Genomic DNA, 15,818 nt, shown 5'->3' with positions numbered 1-15,818 from the left:
ATGAAACTGTGTCCAGGATGACATACAGAGTTGTCTAAAGACACTCAAGATATCAGAATTTGTCCAAAAGATTTCAGACAGTTTGTCTGATGGGACTGAAAACCTGTAAAACGACTTCCTCCAATCGTCCCCGAAGGCTGAAAACTGGATAAAAATGACATAAAACTGGACAAAATGAAAGAAAATGTGTTTAAAGTATTGTCTGCAGTGACTGAGAGCTGCTCTAAATCATGTGTGATGGAACGGTCCAACACAACAGAACCAGATTTAACGTTAAGGTTGTGATAGTTCAGCATCTGGTGGTTTTTATGACTCAGATGTGTGATGAACAGAAGCAGCAGGACTCAGGAGGAGCCGTGTCCGGTACCTGGAGGACCTGGCAGGTGAACTTGGTCTCCAGGTGAGTCGAGCGTTCGGCCTCCAGGTTGGACTCCAGAGCTTTGACCTTCTGATCCGACAGCTGCGGGACAGAAACACACCTGGTACCGGCAGCCCATCCGTCTGATTGTGGGTTAGTGATGAAGCCACTTCACCTGCGTCTCGCTGCGGCTCTTCTCCAGCTCCTCCGTCAGGACCTTCGTCTGGTCGCGTCGGCGCCGGTTCTGTTCGGCTTCCTTCAGCTGCTGGTCCTGGAGCTGCTGCAGAACCTCCTGCTGCTCCTGGACTCACATGAAACTCACTTTAGCTCGTTAACGTCCAGCCTCAGTGGAAACAAACGACTTCAAAGCTGAAACTCTTTTGTTTTATTGAGAATTTTGCTTCTTTTCCTCAAAATCGACTGTTTTATTTTATAATTTGTATTTTTTCTCACAAAAATTCAACTTTATTTCATCAATATACAACTATGACTTTTATTTTATTTGTTTTTACATTTTAAAAATAATAATTTAGACTTTTTTTATCGTGTGAATGAGTGTTTTTATTTTACAGGATTTTTTTATTTTATTTCATTTTAGTTTTATTCAAAATCTTAATTTTTATGTCAATTTTAATTAATAATTCATGTATTTTATTTATAACATTAACCCTTTTTGTTCCAAGACGTTTATGTTTCATCACACTATTTGACATCTCTTTATATAATCTGACTGTATTTCATGTTTTTATTAAACATTCTGTTCAATACTTTCACATTTTTCTCCAAACTATTAATTCTAATCACCAGAATCAGTTTTTTCTTTCACAATTTAGACTTTTGATTTAATAACTTTGAAATTTTATTTAAGAATTTTGACCTTGTGTCCAATAATTTTTAGTTTTTTTAGCTAATTCTTCATGTTTAATTACAAGATGAGTCTTTCTACTTCACAATTTTGACTCATTACATAATTTCACATTTAATAATTGTATTTTTCCCCCCCAGAATTTTCAGCACATTAATTTAACCCTATTTCATAATTTGGACTTTTAATGATAGAATTTCAAGTCATTATTTACTAATATTAACATTTTGTTTCATAATTTAGATCTACTATTAATATTTTTTCTAAACTTTCACTGTTTTGCACAATTATTAGACTTTTTATTGCATTAATTCATAATTTTATTTATAATTATGACTTTTTTAATAACTTGGCTTCATTTCATAAGCGTGTGCTTTTTAAAAAGTCTTTTTACATCATCATTTTGTTTTTTTTTTTATAAGAAATTCATACTTTTCAATCACATAAATGATGTTTCTTCCTTCAATATTTTGTCTTTTTACTTCTTAATTAATAATTTTAATAGATTTTCGACATTTTTCTTCATCACTAACTTTTCATTTCGCTGGTTTCTCTTTCTATTGCATGAATCAGACTGTTAATCTCTACTTTCTGACTGTTCTTCTCATGGTTCTGGTGGTTTTTCAGTGGGCCGGTCGTTCTGGACCTGCAGCAGTCGGTGCAGCCGCTGGTTCTCGGAGCTCAGCTTCTCGATCCGCTGCTCTCGTTCCTCCGCCTCCTGCTGCAAAGCATCACGGTCCTCCCGGCGGCCGCGGCGCGTGGCGTCCAGAGTCCCCTGAAGCTCCGCGGCTCGATCTGACGGACAAACCGGAGCGTGTCACCATGGTAACGGCAGCCCGACCAATCAGAGAGCGGCGTCCCGGTTCCCTACCTGCCAGCGATTGGTTGTCCCTGCGGCTCGCCGTCAGCTGGTACTGAAGCTCCGCCCCCTGGGCCTCGCTGAGCTCCAGCGCCGAGCGGAACCGAGCCGCCGCCGCCTGCAGCTCACACACCTGGAGGCGGGAACCGGTTCTGACTTCAGCTCACGGAGTAGATTTAACATCTTTAATCATTTGACATCATTTTGACTTTAATCCACAGCTTGAACCGATTTTTGACTGTTTTTCTGCAGAATTTGGACGTTTGAGTCAAAGTTTATTCACTCTTTTCAACAACACTGACTTGATTTGAGAATTTAATCACAATTTTGTCGGTTTCAGACAAAATTCTGACATTTTTCTTTTATTAACTTCAGAGTTTGTATTTTTTTGTCACAATATTGTTTTTATTCATGCATTCTCTTTTTAAAAACCTGATTGTCTTTATTGTCTGGACCATTGTTTGGAGTTTTTGTTGCAGAACTGTGACGTCTGACTCACGTTTTTCACCGTCTGTCACAAACCTGAAGCTTCATTTCATCTTCCGTCGATCTGATGTCATAATTTTGACTTCTTAACTCACAAATCAAACATTTTCTCACATTTAATTCACAACTTTGACAACTCATGTCCTCGCTCTGCCTCTTTATGTCTGGGTTCTGACTCTTCATCCACTGTTTGATGTGTTTTCTGGGAGTGTTTCACCTCCTGGTTGTGTTCGGACGTCAGCTGCAGCTTTTCTTTCTCCAGCTGGTTGATCTTCCATCTCAGCCTCCTCCACTCTTCGCCTCCCTCTGACGCCGTCCTCCTCCTCAGTCGTCCTCCGTCTCTCTCCTCCTCTTGCCTTCCTCCGTCTCTCGGCTGCTTCATTACTTCTTTCAGCCTGAAGATGCACAAACGAATCCGGGAATCAGAACATTTTATTAACAATAACATCTCTTTTTGTTCTCTGAGTTTCACGACTAAAAGTTTGACTTTTTTTCCACATAAGAAATCAGAAACCTCACCGAGAACAACATCAGTTACACTCAGTGAACAAGCTGCTTTTTAAAACCTTACTGATGGAAATTCAGAGGATGTCGTAAAAATATTTGTTATAATTTCTCAAAATGTTCACTTTTCATGTCATAATTTGGACATTTTATATAAAATTCAGATTTTATGTCAGAATTGATACTATTAATGTCATAATTTTGCCTTTTTATGTGATATTTTTGTTCATTTTGAGGAATGCTGTTATTTTATTTTTTTTTACTTTTTATGACAGAATTTTGATGGTTTTGCAACAAACTGTTTGTTATTCAGATATTAAAACTTTACTTTGACTTCAGTGAAATTTTTTTGGACTTTTATATGTAAAGGAGCATTTTTATAATGTGTTGTTGGTATTTAAAGACTTGAAGTCAAGTTAGAACTCCGTGTCTGTGTCTCGGAGCAGCAGCGGCCCACCTCGGTGCCTCCTCCCCGGGGCTCCTCGCCTCGGCTCCCCGCTGCGCCGCTCGGCTCCGGCCGGACCGTCCGCTCCGCTCCGCTGCTTCGGGCTGCATGTCCCCGCCTGAGGTTATTGATCCTGGAGCCGCAATAAGAGCTCTTAATCCCAGACTGGGAGGCTGCTTTGGTACCAGGGGAGGCCGGTTGCTCGGATGCTGCCGTTGCCTTGCCAGCAGACGCACTCACGCCTTCGGGCTAAACCGGTCTCCGTTTACAAATCTACCAAATCAACAGTTACCGCAATATAATCCCAGTTATATACATTTCACAACAAAACACAGGCATATTACCGAATCAGTCTAATAAGCTCTTTAATTCGGCAGCAGTTAAACACTACAACGTGTATTTATACATATTTAGTACTTTTATCAGCCTTAACCTTCACTCTCCGCAGCGGAGAGCGACACACAGCGTTTATTACGCGCTAACAATTTACAGCTGAGATTTTACACAGAACAAAGTTGTGGTTGGTGGATCTGTTATATGCCGAATTTATCAGAAGATCGCAGTTGTTCAGGAAACGTCTTAGCTTTTATACTGCCCTTCATTTATTTACTCAGTCAACGAGGCAGTGCTAAATTTCTACATTTTCTGAATGGAATCGTGTTTCCACCGGATGGACAAGTCGAACAAAGACATTTTTTAAGGTTGATAGCCAAGATTAGCGTCTTTGTTCCCTTCAAACTGACCTTACAGAGCACTAGACTGTCTGCGCTGCCTACAACCTAAATAATAAACCCTATGAAAGGTGATCTTAAGCCGTTACAATCACTTACTGTAACATCCATCCTGCAGCCGTTTGAATCTGACGCCATGTTTGTTGTCCATACGTCGTTTCCGCATCCGCTCCGGATTGGCTGACAAACCGGCCAATGGGAGCCTCAAAGCTATTTACGTCATTTATTTATTATTTTTAGGGAGTTTAAACAGGATGAAATTGTTTTGTTGTTTTATAAAAATATTTGTAAAAATATCTGGTATAATTTAATTATATAAAGGTATTTTGAAAAGTATTGTATTCATATTAAATACATAAATCCATCAATAAATCAATCAATAAATGGTGTACGTGTCGTGTAATAAAAAATATTCTACTATATTAATCTATTTTTGGCTATTTTGGAAACTCTTGGTAATTTTACATTTACTTTGTTGTTATTTAAAGACCGTTTGTGGCCTTTTGGAACCTTTTGTCTTCACTCTGTATGTAATTGTGATCATTTGTGTCACTTGGTTGTAGTTAGTGTGTCTTAATGATGTAACTCTCATCAGCTTGGGCTCATTTGTGTCACTTCATGGTCACTTTATTCGTACTTTGTGTCACTTTGTGGCCATTTTCAGTCTGTCTGTGGTCATTTTACTTAGCTAGGTTAATTGGATGTAAATAAATCCACCTGGAGCAGTTCTAAAAGTAAAACACTGCTGAAAATTTGATGATTCAGGGTAAAAATCTAATAAATTCAGATAATATATTCTAAAACTTCCAGGGTATTTGCAGAATATGGTTTAAAAATATATGTTTTCATGCCTTAATTACTTTTGATTATGATTATTAAGAAGGATTCTTAAGATTTTTTGTGGCAGAGTATATTTATATTAAAGTATTTGTACTTTGGCAGAATCGTTTTTAATATTATTATTTTATCGTCCAGTGGAGGGCGGTGCGGCCTGTCTTCTGCCGGGTTGCTGCCGTATTTCAGCGTAGAAGAAGAGAGAAAGAAAACAACATGGCGGCGCCCACAGAACACGTTGAAGTCTCATCCACAGAGACAGAAAAGGACAAAACGGAAGCTCCAGAAACCTCCACGGACTCAGAACCGGCAGCTCCGGAACCAGACCCGAATTCAGACGAGGATGAGGACGAGGACGGAGGGGAGCCGCCCGGGCCGAAGGTTCGGGACACGCCGGAGGACATCCGGCTGGAGGCGGCGGCCAACACGGTGGCGCTGCACCCGAGCCGGGACGTGCTGGTGTGCGGGGACGTGGACGGGGACGTGTACGCCTTCTCCTACTCGTGCACGGAGGGAGAGAACCGGGAGCTGTGGTCGTCCGGACACCACCTGAAGTCCTGCCGCCAGCTGCGCTTCTCCGAGGACGGCCTGAAGCTGTTCAGCGTGTCCCGGGACAAGGCGGTCCACCTGCTGGACGTGGAGCAGGGGCGGCTGGTCACACGGATCCGGGGAGCCCACGGAGCCCCGATCAACAGCCTGCTGCTGGTGGACGAAAACATCTTGGCGACCGGAGACGACGGAGGAACCCTGAAGGTATCAAACCGGTGTCCAGTGTGGACGAACAGCTGGACCGGAAGTGTCCTGATTAAACAACTCCAACATGCTCCAGCTCCATCCACACTGGTCCTGCACTGGTCTGATCTGGACTTTTAATGGGCCACGGTGCTCCTTTAATGGTTTAATCTGGTTCTTCTGGTCTATGGAGGACAGTGGCACACTTGGTCCATGCTGCTGTTTTCATAAACTGTGGTTCATCAGTTGTCTACAATGAGCTTTTAATGGTCCAAAATGGTCCAAGCTGCTCTTTAAGGGGTTTAAGACAAAACTCTGGAAATCTGAGATGCTTTAATGACCCAGATGCGTGTAAACTGTTGGTGTGAAATGGTTTCTAATGTCAAAGACGGTCTGTTGAGGCTCTGAACTGGTTTTTAAAGACTTTGGTGACATAAGTTGGATAAAGGACCAAGAATTGTTCAACATGCTTTAAGTTGTTCCCTTAAGATGGTGTCTTAATGTCCTAAATTAACTCTTGACAGTTAAAATTGGTCATCAAATGGTTTAATGTTGGGTTTTGGTGGTTTGGGATTCCATACACAGTGTTATTAATGTTAGTCAGTGGTCTAAAATGAGCTTTTAATCATCCAAGTGAGAACAAAAAACGGTCTTTAAGTGGTTTAAGAGAAGGTTTCAGATGGGTTCTTAATGTCCAAAATGGTCTTTTGATGGTTGAATCTGGGCCTCAGATGATCTCGGCTGGTCTGATGCAAAGTTTTAATGGTTTCCGTGGTTTCCTCTTCCTGGCTGATGGAGTTTTGTCCTGAGATGGTCTCTCAGTGGCTTCAGTTGATATTCTGATCTTCCAAACTGGTGTTGTGATGGTCTGAACTGGTCTGTTCCAGTCTCAGCCAGTGTTTGATGACCTGACCTCCATGTTTGTCTCTGTGGAGGTTTGGGACATGAGGAAGGGGACGTCCATTATGGACCTAAAGCACCACGAGGACTACATCAGCGACATTGCTGTGGACCAGGCCAAGAGGATCCTCCTCACAGCCAGGTAATGATGAGCTGTTTTGATGCTGACAGTTCTTCCTCATGACGTTAAACACACGTATATTCCTGAAAAGTTGACAAATGTGAAAAAACAGGACTGTTAGACGCTCATGAGTTAACGACATTTTTAAATTTGATGCTTTGCTTTTGTTACGCTGGGTAACCATGATAACCTGGTTTCATCTAACTGCTGCAGCGGCGACGGCACGATGGGCGTCTTCAACATCAAGCGGCGGCGTTTCGAGCTGCTGTCGGAGTACCAGAGCGGCGACCTGACCTCGCTGGCCATCATGAAACGGGGGAAGAAGGTGGTCTGCGGCTCCAGCGAGGGAACCATCTACATCTTCAACTGGAACGGCTTCGGCGCCACCAGCGACCGGTTCGCCGTCAAGGCCGAGTCGATCGACTGCATCGTCCCCGTCAGCGACAGCATCATGTGCACCGCCTCCATGGACGGACACATCCGGTCAGTCGACCCTCCTCCAGGTCACACCGAGAAATGTGTTCACCGGATGATTAAAGGGGTTTTTGGGAACGCAATAGTAATAAATAATAAATAATAGTATAAAAATAGTAATATATAATGTAACATGAATAAACAGAAGATAACTGGTAAAATTAAAAAATTAAAGTTTAAAAAAAAAGTGCATTTTAAATACAAACATGTCAGATTTCATTTAAAACTTCTTTCATAAAAAATAATATTTAATGGAAGTGAAATGTAAATATTTATTAGTAAAATATGCTTTCTAAATAAAAGAACAAACAAATCAGTTGATAAATAAAATTCTGCTCAGAATAATTTTTCAAAATGAAAGTTTTGTGAAACATCCACTTTAAATAAATACATTTATATTTATTATATATAAATAAACGACGAAATAAAACTTTTGATTAAATAAAAAACAATTGGTGATGTGTAACATAAATCAAACATGGACGTAGACTTTTCTTTAAATATAAAATGATCATAATTAATAACTAAATGTTCGTGCTTTTATTCTGACAGGTCAGAAAGCCCTCAGAAGGTTTTATTTATTCAGACGTGTTTCTTGTTGAACTGTGACTCTAAAGCGTCGTCGTGTTCGGTCCAAACCCACTCACGTCTTCTGTCCTCTCTCAGCGCCATCAACCTGCTGCCCAACCGGGTCATCGGCTGCATCGGGCAGCACGTCGGCGAACCCATCGAGGAGCTCGCCAAGTCCAGAGACTCGCGCTTCCTGGTCAGCTGTGGCCACGACCAGCTCGTCAAGTTCTGGGACATTTCCAATTTGCCCGGCACCAAGGTCCAGGAGTACCGCAAGAGGAAGAAGAAGGACGGCCGCATGAAGTCGCTCACCAAGAAGGCGCTCGGAGACGACGACTTCTTCGCTGGACTGGTGGAGGACGCCGAGAAGAAGGAGGAGGAAGACAAGGAGGAGGAGGAGGAGGACGACGAGGAGGAGGACAGCGACAGCGATTAAACTCTGCTTACTGGGACATCAGACCTGAAGAAGCAAAGCGACGCTGCTGCTGTTTGGTCGAAGACTTGGTCTGAAGCGCATCCAGTTGTCTGAACAACGAGGGGCGATGCTGGTGCTGCCAAACCCAAAGACCGGAAACCAACCGCTGGTCCCTCTGGAGTCCACGGTGAGGAGAAGTATTCAGTAATCCTCACTGATCCTGAACTGAAGCGCTGGTCGTGTCCGTGGAGGTCCGGACGAAGGTGGACTTCTGCCACGTGGTGATCAACGCTACGGGGCAGAAGTACAGACGCTGTGGGGGCGTTTACAACCTGTGAGCCAGCTGCAGGATGTCCACTATGTCCTCTGTGAATTTGCTGTTTGTTGTGAAACAATTCCACTCATTAAAAGAGTTTAGTTTTTCAGTGTGTTCTGCTGGTTTAAATGAATTCAGAATACACGTTCCACAGAAAACCACATGTTTATTTTAATGCATTTTCATCGTCACGCAAAGCATCCGTCACGTCTTTAGTTCACATAACCGTTGTTACGTTAGGTCGCCATTCGTATTTATGCTAAACGAGCTTTCATTCAGGTTGCCATCGACCTGCTTCCAGATTTCAAACACACTGCTTTGGTTTTTTGGTCCTTTAAATGTAAAAGAGGAAAAAATAGAGCCATAAAAATGTTAGTTTCACATTTCTTTAGCCCGTACACACCTCATTGTCATATTTTAAAACCTTGCTATAAAACTTTATTTAAAAAAAGCATTAAATAAAATAAAAATTGACAGCCACTGATCCCATTCTGTTATCTATCTTGCTTTTTTATGAATTTAATTTTTTTGTTTAATCTATGTACACTTTTTTTAAATTAAGTACATTTAAAAAAAATACATTCATTCATTTTCACTGAGTATGAATAACTTTAATAGATTTGAAATGATCTTGAAAGTTTTTGTGTTATATATGATTTTTTTTTTATATAAGAAATGTCCTTTTAACTGTATTTTTACAGTTGTGACAGCAAGATATCCAATAAATATCGAAAGCTGCATTAATATTTGGAAAATATCGCCTTAAATGCTTCATTAAGATCCAGAGTCACGCTGTGAAATGTCAAATATACTTTATGAGCGTGTTGAAATAAAGCCAGTCGACCACACGTCGCCTTTTTCGGGCGATGGTACAGTCCGGACTCCCCCCTCCGGCTGGTACAGTCCAACGGTAGGCGGGAAAGCGTGGACGGTCACGTGACGCGGCGGCCAACATGGCGGAGGAGGAGAGCGTAGCTTAGTAACCAGAAGCCTCCAGCTGAGCGGAGGAAGCACCGAGGAGGTAGTCCACGTTTCCAGGGGACCGACCGTAAGCTTGCCGGTGAGTTTACGTTAAAGTCACGGTTCTGGAATCGGGCGCGCGGATGATAACCCCGCCAGAGCCGCCGCGGCTAGCTAGCATGTGTTAGCTTGAGCCGCTAGCAGCCTGTATTTGTAAACAATAGCACGCTGCTGAAAACGAAACCGCGGAGCTCGTGGGGAGGATTTAACTGTGGACACACGGCGCTGCGCTTCAGGGACGTTTCAGGGGGAAGAAATGAAAGTAACGCGGCCGTTTTTAGTTTTAAATTCAACGGTTTATTCCAGATAAAGTCAACTCGAGAGCAGACGTCAGTAACGGGTAGAGATGAACCGCATTCAGGTTGATTTAAAGACAAAAGTCAGGATTAATACCAAACCTTCTGACGGGTTTAACTGTCAGAGGCACAGGCAGTACTTGGGTATTAATACTGATCAGTAACTAAACAAAAAAGCTCGTGCTCGGGCTGAATGTTGTCGTTTTACTGAATGTGTCGTCATGGAAACACCATCACTTGACTACAGCTGTTTCTACTGGATGTGCTTCATCTTGTAAATCCAAACCAACATGGCTGCGTTCTGTTTTTATTGAGTTTACGTTCACCTAAACTCATGAAAGCAGCACAGCTCCAGTCTCTTTGATTCATCTCAGCGACACATTCAGCTGCTGAGGTGTTGTCCTTGTTTGGTTTTTTGTTTGTTGTTGTTGTTGTGTATTTCTCTGCTGCCTTCTTGGTCAAATCTCTCTCTCTCTCTCTCTCTCTCTCTCAACAACCCAAAGCATCAGAGCTTCAGAGTGTTAAAGTCTAACTGTCCTTCCAGATTCCTGCTGTGTGGTCCGGCTCTGAGGCAGCAGGATGCCGGGAAAAAACGGCGACCAGTTTAAAGCCGGAGACCTGGTGTTTGCCAAGATGAAGGGCTTCCCTCACTGGCCCGCCAGGGTACGCACACAGACACACAAGCTGAACACCTCCCTGCTGCTGCTCTGCTACGAGAACAGCGTGGCTGGTCATTTGAATCCCACTGATAGTAGCTCGCGTTACCTGGCTACTTATGAGTAAACCCTAAAACTCAGGCAGTCACAAGCATTCATGAGGGGAAAGCTAGTTGTTAGCCTGATGTTAGCTAGCCACATTAGCTGCTGTACATTCATCTGCACTGTTAAGACGATAAGCTCAGCCTTGTGTTGTTTAGACTTTATACACAGTTAGTTTCTGAATGAACTTTCCTGCCTCCTGGACGCTCTAACATCTACGTGTGATTGCAGATCTGTAAGTCAAACAGCGGCTACAGGAAGCGAGTCCCGGTCTTCTTCTTCGGGACCCATCAGATGTAAGTAGACTCGGCCGCCGGTCGGTCGCTCCGTTTCCTCGGCAGCGTTTACTGAACTGTGATGGACCTGTGCTCCTCAGAGGCAGCCTCCCGCCCGCCAACGTCGTCCCCTACATGGGAAACAAGATGAAGTACGGCAGCGGCGTCCGCATCAAAGGCTTCGCCGAGGGGATGTGGGAGATCCAGAACACTCCTGGAGTCGGCAGTAAGCTCAAAGTGAGCAGCTCTTTCCAGCGGTGGTGCAGGTTTAAAGCTCACCTGAATCAGCTGAAGCACAGACGAGTCAGTTACGTGTTTGATGATGTCATAATGGACTTTTTCTGCTCAGGTACCAGGAAAGACCAACACTCAGACTACACCCACTAAACAGGCTTCTGCAAACAAAACTAAACTGACTTCTGGGCCCAAAGCTGCACCCGCTAAGCCAGCCTCTGCCACTAAAGCAACACCTGCCTCGAAGACTACACCTGCTAAAACTCCACATGACAAACTGAGAAGCTCCTCGACTCCCAGTCAACCCGAGTCCAGCAGTAAACCGGCCGCCAGAAGAAGCACTCCGAGCAAAGCTGCTGCTGAAACAGAACCATCTGTGAAAGCTGCTACCAGGGCTTCGTCTAGATTAGCTCCAGACAGAGCTGCAGAGTCCAAACAAACTTCTACAGATGTTACAGAAGCTGCTGCGACGGCAAGAAGCAGAAGAGCAGCGAGCAGAGGATCTGCAGGAGCGAGTGCAGGTTCTGCTGAGGATAGAAAAGAGGTAAGAACCAAAATGTTGGAGTGTAGAAGACGAGTCGCATTAGCTGCATGGAATACACAATGTTCTGTCTCCTCAGATACCAGCGAGCGACGCCTCAGTGTGCGACAGTAAACCTGCTGCTGAAACAAGTCAAGTTACAGCCAAGAAGGAAACTCGGAGCACTCGCAGATCTTCAGCAGAGGAACCAAACTCCAAACAGGCTGAAACATCAGCAGCAGCGTCCAGCTCTGCAGAGACGACCAGAAGCAGAGCAGCAGAGTCGAAGGTAAACTCAGCCGACGTGTAAACACTCGAGCATCCAGAACAAAACTCTCTCCTGATTCAGCTTCACATCGCAAACACAAAGACTCGGCCGCAGGTCATTTCAGCAGACTCAGTGTCTTCACTCGGACACGCTGTGGTGAGTTTTATGAAACTTTGACCCACAAACCAACAACAAACCATCTCAGCTGTGCTCAGACAAACCAGCTTGTTAGCAGCGTGTGAGCTTCAGAAGATGAAGGTTTACATAAAATTAGCAACAGCAGAACAGTTGCATCCCCACGTGATGCACACGTATTCCAAAGGTAGCAACTGGCATCTCTGAGCTGGTCAGTAGCATCCCTACTGTAGTCACTGGCATCTCTAGCCTAGCAATTAGCATTCAAAGACAAGTCACAGCGTCTTTATGCTAGCAACTAGCATCCAGAGGCTAATCACCAGCGTCCCTAGATTAAAACTACGTGAGACACAACTAGTATCCCCCGGCTAGCAACTAGTGCCCATTAGCTAGTCACTACTACCCAAAGGTTGGCAACTAGCGTCCCAAGACTAATAACTAGCATCCCTAGACTCACATTAGACGAGACACAACTAGAGTCCTTAGGCTAGTCACTAGTATGCCAATGCTAGCTGCTAACTAACCCATGCTAGTCATTAACATCCCTCGGGTAGCAGCTAGATTTCCTTGGCTAGCAGTCTTTTGACATGTCAGTATCATCCCTCTGTGAGCAACTTGTGTCCCTTAGCTAGTCACTAGTATCCCAAGGTTAGCAACTAGCATCCCTGGGCTAATCTTTAGCATCCTGTGGCTGGTCATTTGTGTCCTGTTGACAGTAACTAGCATTCTTTGGCTACTGCTTGGTAAACAGCTAAGCTAGTCACTAGCAGTGGGGGAATGCTAGTTGTGAGCCGGTTGTTAGCTCGCTACGTTAGCTTCTCTGTCCTCTGAGTCGTCTTATTTGTGGGTGCTCATCTGCACTGTCATGAGGATAAAGTCTTTTGAATCTTGGTTTGTGTTGAGTTTCTTCTTTAGATTTAAAACGGTGACACATGATGTAGTTTCCTGCTTCTCACCAGGTGGACGCTGAAGCTGAGCAGAAAACAGCTGCTGAAACACCTGCAGGAGAGAAGAAGAAGAACGAGGAGGACCGAGGACGGAAGAGGAAGAGAGGCAACAAGAAAAGAAGCGAGGACACCAGCGAAGGAAAGAAGGAGGAGACGAGACGGACTTCAAACAGGAAGAGGTGGAGGAAAGAGGAGGAGGAGGATGGAGTCCAGGAGGAGGAAGCTAAAGACGAAGGACGGAGGGAGGAGAAGACGACCTCCAAGAGACGAGCGTCACGAAGACAGATAGAAGAGAAGGTGGAGGAGAAGAGAGACGGAGCAGAGAAGGAGGAGGAGAAACCGAGACGAGACGGCGGCGAAGGGAAGAAGGAAAAGAGGAGGAGGGAATGGAGGAAGAGAGAAAGGGAGGAGCCGAAGAAACCGAGAGACGACAAGGACGGAAAGAAGGACGCGAGGAGAGAAGAGAGCCAGAGAACCAAGAGGAAGAGGGAGGAAGAGGAGAAGCCAGGACAGGACGGAGGTGTGGAGGCAAGGAAGAGGAACAGGAAGAGGAAGAGGGAGAAGAAGGACGGAGGAGACGAGGAGGCAAAGGAGAGAGGAGGCGAGTCTGTGGACAGAGAGGTGAAGCTGCTGGTTTTACTCAGTTTAGTTCAGACATCAGATACGTTTTGGAGATGAAACCACAAGTTCACTGTCACTGTGTCAACTTGCAGCGACAGCGCCACCTGGCGGCGAAGAGGGAGAGTCTGCTGAGGTCTCTGAGAGGTCTGCTGAAGGCCGACAGAGGAGCGAAGAGGAGGGAGGCGATGAAGAGCGTCTCGTAAGATCAAACCACACGGTCCATTCAGCAGCAGGAGCTCCAGACGAGGAGCTAACGTGTCTGTTTGTATTCGCAGGAGAGTCGGAGACGCAGCGAAGAAGAAGACGAGCAGGAAGACGGGAACCTCCATCAGCCAGAAAACACCAGAGAAGAAGAAGGAGCAGGAGGAGGAGGCCGAAGAGAAGGCAAGTCACACGGCAGAGGAGGGGAAGGACAAGGAGGCGAGAGGAGAAGACAAGAAAAAGAACGAAGAAAAGAAAGACGAGAGGAAAATAATCGGGAAGATCGTGAAGGCAACGGCCGGCCAAGGAACGAAGATCCAGGTGATGATGGGAGGAGCAACGACAACGGCTGCAACAGAGGAGGAGAAGAAGAAGAAGATGGAGGATAAGGAGAAAAGGGAGGGGGAGGAGAAGAAGAAAGAAGACAAAAAGATGGAAGAGAAGAAGAAGAAGGTGGAGGAGAAGAAAAAGGAGGAGGAGAAGAAGACAGAAGAGAAGAAGGTGGAGGAGACAAAGAGGAGCTTGAGAGGCAGCACCGAAGAGAAGAAGAAATCTGAAGACGTGAAGACAAAACAAAGCTCAGAGGCCGAGAGGAAATCTGAAAGAACGAGAGCGACGACAGAGGATAGAAAAGACAAGACTGCAACGGAAGTGGAGAAGAAGAAAGACGAGAAAAAAGTGGAGGAGAAGAAGAAGAAGAGCTCGGAGGAGGAGAAGAAGAAGTCTACAGACGGGAGAAGAGTCTCAGAGGCCGAGAGGAAATCTGAAAGAACGAGAGCGACGGCCGAGGAGGGAAAAGACAAGAAGAGCATCACGGAGGAGGAGGAGAAGAGCGGAGCAAATGGGACGGAAAGAGGAGAAGAAGAACCGAAAGAAGAGAAGAAGAAGAAAATGATGACGAGAGAACAGAAGAAGAAGAAAGAGAGCGACGTGGAACCGCAAAAGAAGAAGAACGTGAAGGAGAATAAAGACGACAGAACGGTGACAACAGGTCAAATGAAGAACGAAGAGACAAAACCACAGAAGAAGAACGTGGAGGAGAAGAAAGACGACAAAGCAGCAGCAGATAAGGAGAAGACGACGGCCGCTGAAGAGACAAAACCACAGAAGAAGAGCGCAGAGGGGAGGAAGGACGACAAAACGGCGACAGATCACACGAAGAAGACGCACAGCGACCAGACGAAACCTCAGAAGAAGAGCGGCGACGGGAGCAGCAGAGCCGAGTCCTCGTTTGAATCCACCACCGAAGAAGAAGCAGACAAGAAGAGCGCGGCGGCGTCGGCGTCGCTGACCGACTCGACGCTGCACAGAATCCACGGGGACATCCGGATCGCTCTCAAGTCCGACAACCCGGTAAGAAAGAGCCGCCCGAGTGTGTGAGGCGCAGCTGGAACTCGGCGCTGACTCGTTTCCTCTGCTGCTCTGCAGGACGTGTCCAAGTGTCTGGCGGCGCTGGACCAGCTCAGCATGGTGTACGTGACGTCGCAGCACGTGCAGAGGCACAGCGAGCTGGTGGCTACGCTCCGAAAGGTCCGACTCTCATAGAACCCGCCTCCAGGTGTCAGCGGGTCACAGCGACCACAAAGTCACGATAAAAGCAGCAGGTCCATTCTAAGCATAGGGACTGGTCCGGCTGTAGGGTCTGGACCAATAGGAAGCAACGTAACAAACTATCTCATCATCGGGTTTTATAAATGTTAATAAATACTTTAAATAACTGCAGTAAGAATCTACATGAAACTTTAAAAAACAATGTTTTAAATTAGAGTTAATGTTTGTAAACGTATCATTTATAATGACAAGAAATGTTTTCTAATTATTATTATTATTGTACATAATTAACAAAAATAAACTGTGGTATTGTTTTGTAAATGTATTATTCAGACTGATATTTTATGTAAATATAATTAAAATGTTAAGTCATTAAATAAAA

The 15,818-nt window shown here is 44.8% G+C and overlaps 2 protein-coding genes across 2 annotated transcripts in view; both read left to right on the top strand.

Moving 5' to 3' along the window:
- The first annotated feature begins 5,298 nt into the window (after positions 1 to 5,298).
- wdr55 (WD repeat domain 55) lies at positions 5,299 to 9,354 on the top strand. The gene is made up of 4 exons (XM_008292662.1): positions 5,299 to 5,835; positions 6,750 to 6,856; positions 7,049 to 7,318; positions 7,976 to 9,354. Exons 1-4 carry the CDS (start codon positions 5,299 to 5,301, stop codon positions 8,313 to 8,315), a joined length of 1,254 nt encoding a protein of 417 aa, XP_008290884.1. The 3' UTR covers positions 8,316 to 9,354.
- Positions 9,355 to 9,533: 179 nt separating this feature from the next.
- The window catches only part of psip1b (PC4 and SFRS1 interacting protein 1b), an 8,294-nt gene continuing 2,009 nt past the window's right edge, over positions 9,534 to 15,818 (top strand). The window contains exons 1-12 of the mRNA XM_008292678.1: positions 9,534 to 9,670; positions 10,471 to 10,589; positions 10,916 to 10,980; positions 11,061 to 11,196; positions 11,309 to 11,737; positions 11,814 to 12,002; positions 13,076 to 13,378; positions 13,409 to 13,591; positions 13,649 to 13,684; positions 13,777 to 13,883; positions 13,960 to 15,238; positions 15,314 to 15,415. Of these exons, the coding sequence (XP_008290900.1) occupies positions 10,506 to 10,589; positions 10,916 to 10,980; positions 11,061 to 11,196; positions 11,309 to 11,737; positions 11,814 to 12,002; positions 13,076 to 13,378; positions 13,409 to 13,591; positions 13,649 to 13,684; positions 13,777 to 13,883; positions 13,960 to 15,238; positions 15,314 to 15,415 (2,913 nt within the window). The 5' untranslated portion in view covers positions 9,534 to 9,670; positions 10,471 to 10,505. The remainder of the gene's footprint in view (positions 9,671 to 10,470; positions 10,590 to 10,915; positions 10,981 to 11,060; positions 11,197 to 11,308; positions 11,738 to 11,813; positions 12,003 to 13,075; positions 13,379 to 13,408; positions 13,592 to 13,648; positions 13,685 to 13,776; positions 13,884 to 13,959; positions 15,239 to 15,313; positions 15,416 to 15,818) is intronic.

The sequence above is a fragment of the Stegastes partitus genome, unplaced genomic scaffold (assembly GCF_000690725.1).
Source record: "Stegastes partitus isolate 25-593 unplaced genomic scaffold, Stegastes_partitus-1.0.2 Scaffold823, whole genome shotgun sequence".
Classification (NCBI taxonomy): domain Eukaryota; kingdom Metazoa; phylum Chordata; class Actinopteri; family Pomacentridae; genus Stegastes; species Stegastes partitus.
The sequence above is the reverse complement of the archived record's forward strand: the minus strand, read 5'-3'. Positions and strand labels throughout refer to the sequence as shown.

Coding starts and splice junctions, on each gene's coding strand:
- wdr55 (XM_008292662.1), top strand. CDS start 5,299: ATGGCGGCGCCCACAGAACACGTTGAAGTCTCATCCACAGAGACAGAA. Junction 5,836..6,749: donor ACGACGGAGGAACCCTGAAG/GTATCAAACCGG, acceptor GTCTCTGTGGAG/GTTTGGGACATGAGGAAGGG. Junction 7,319..7,975: donor TCCATGGACGGACACATCCG/GTCAGTCGACCC, acceptor GTCCTCTCTCAG/CGCCATCAACCTGCTGCCCA.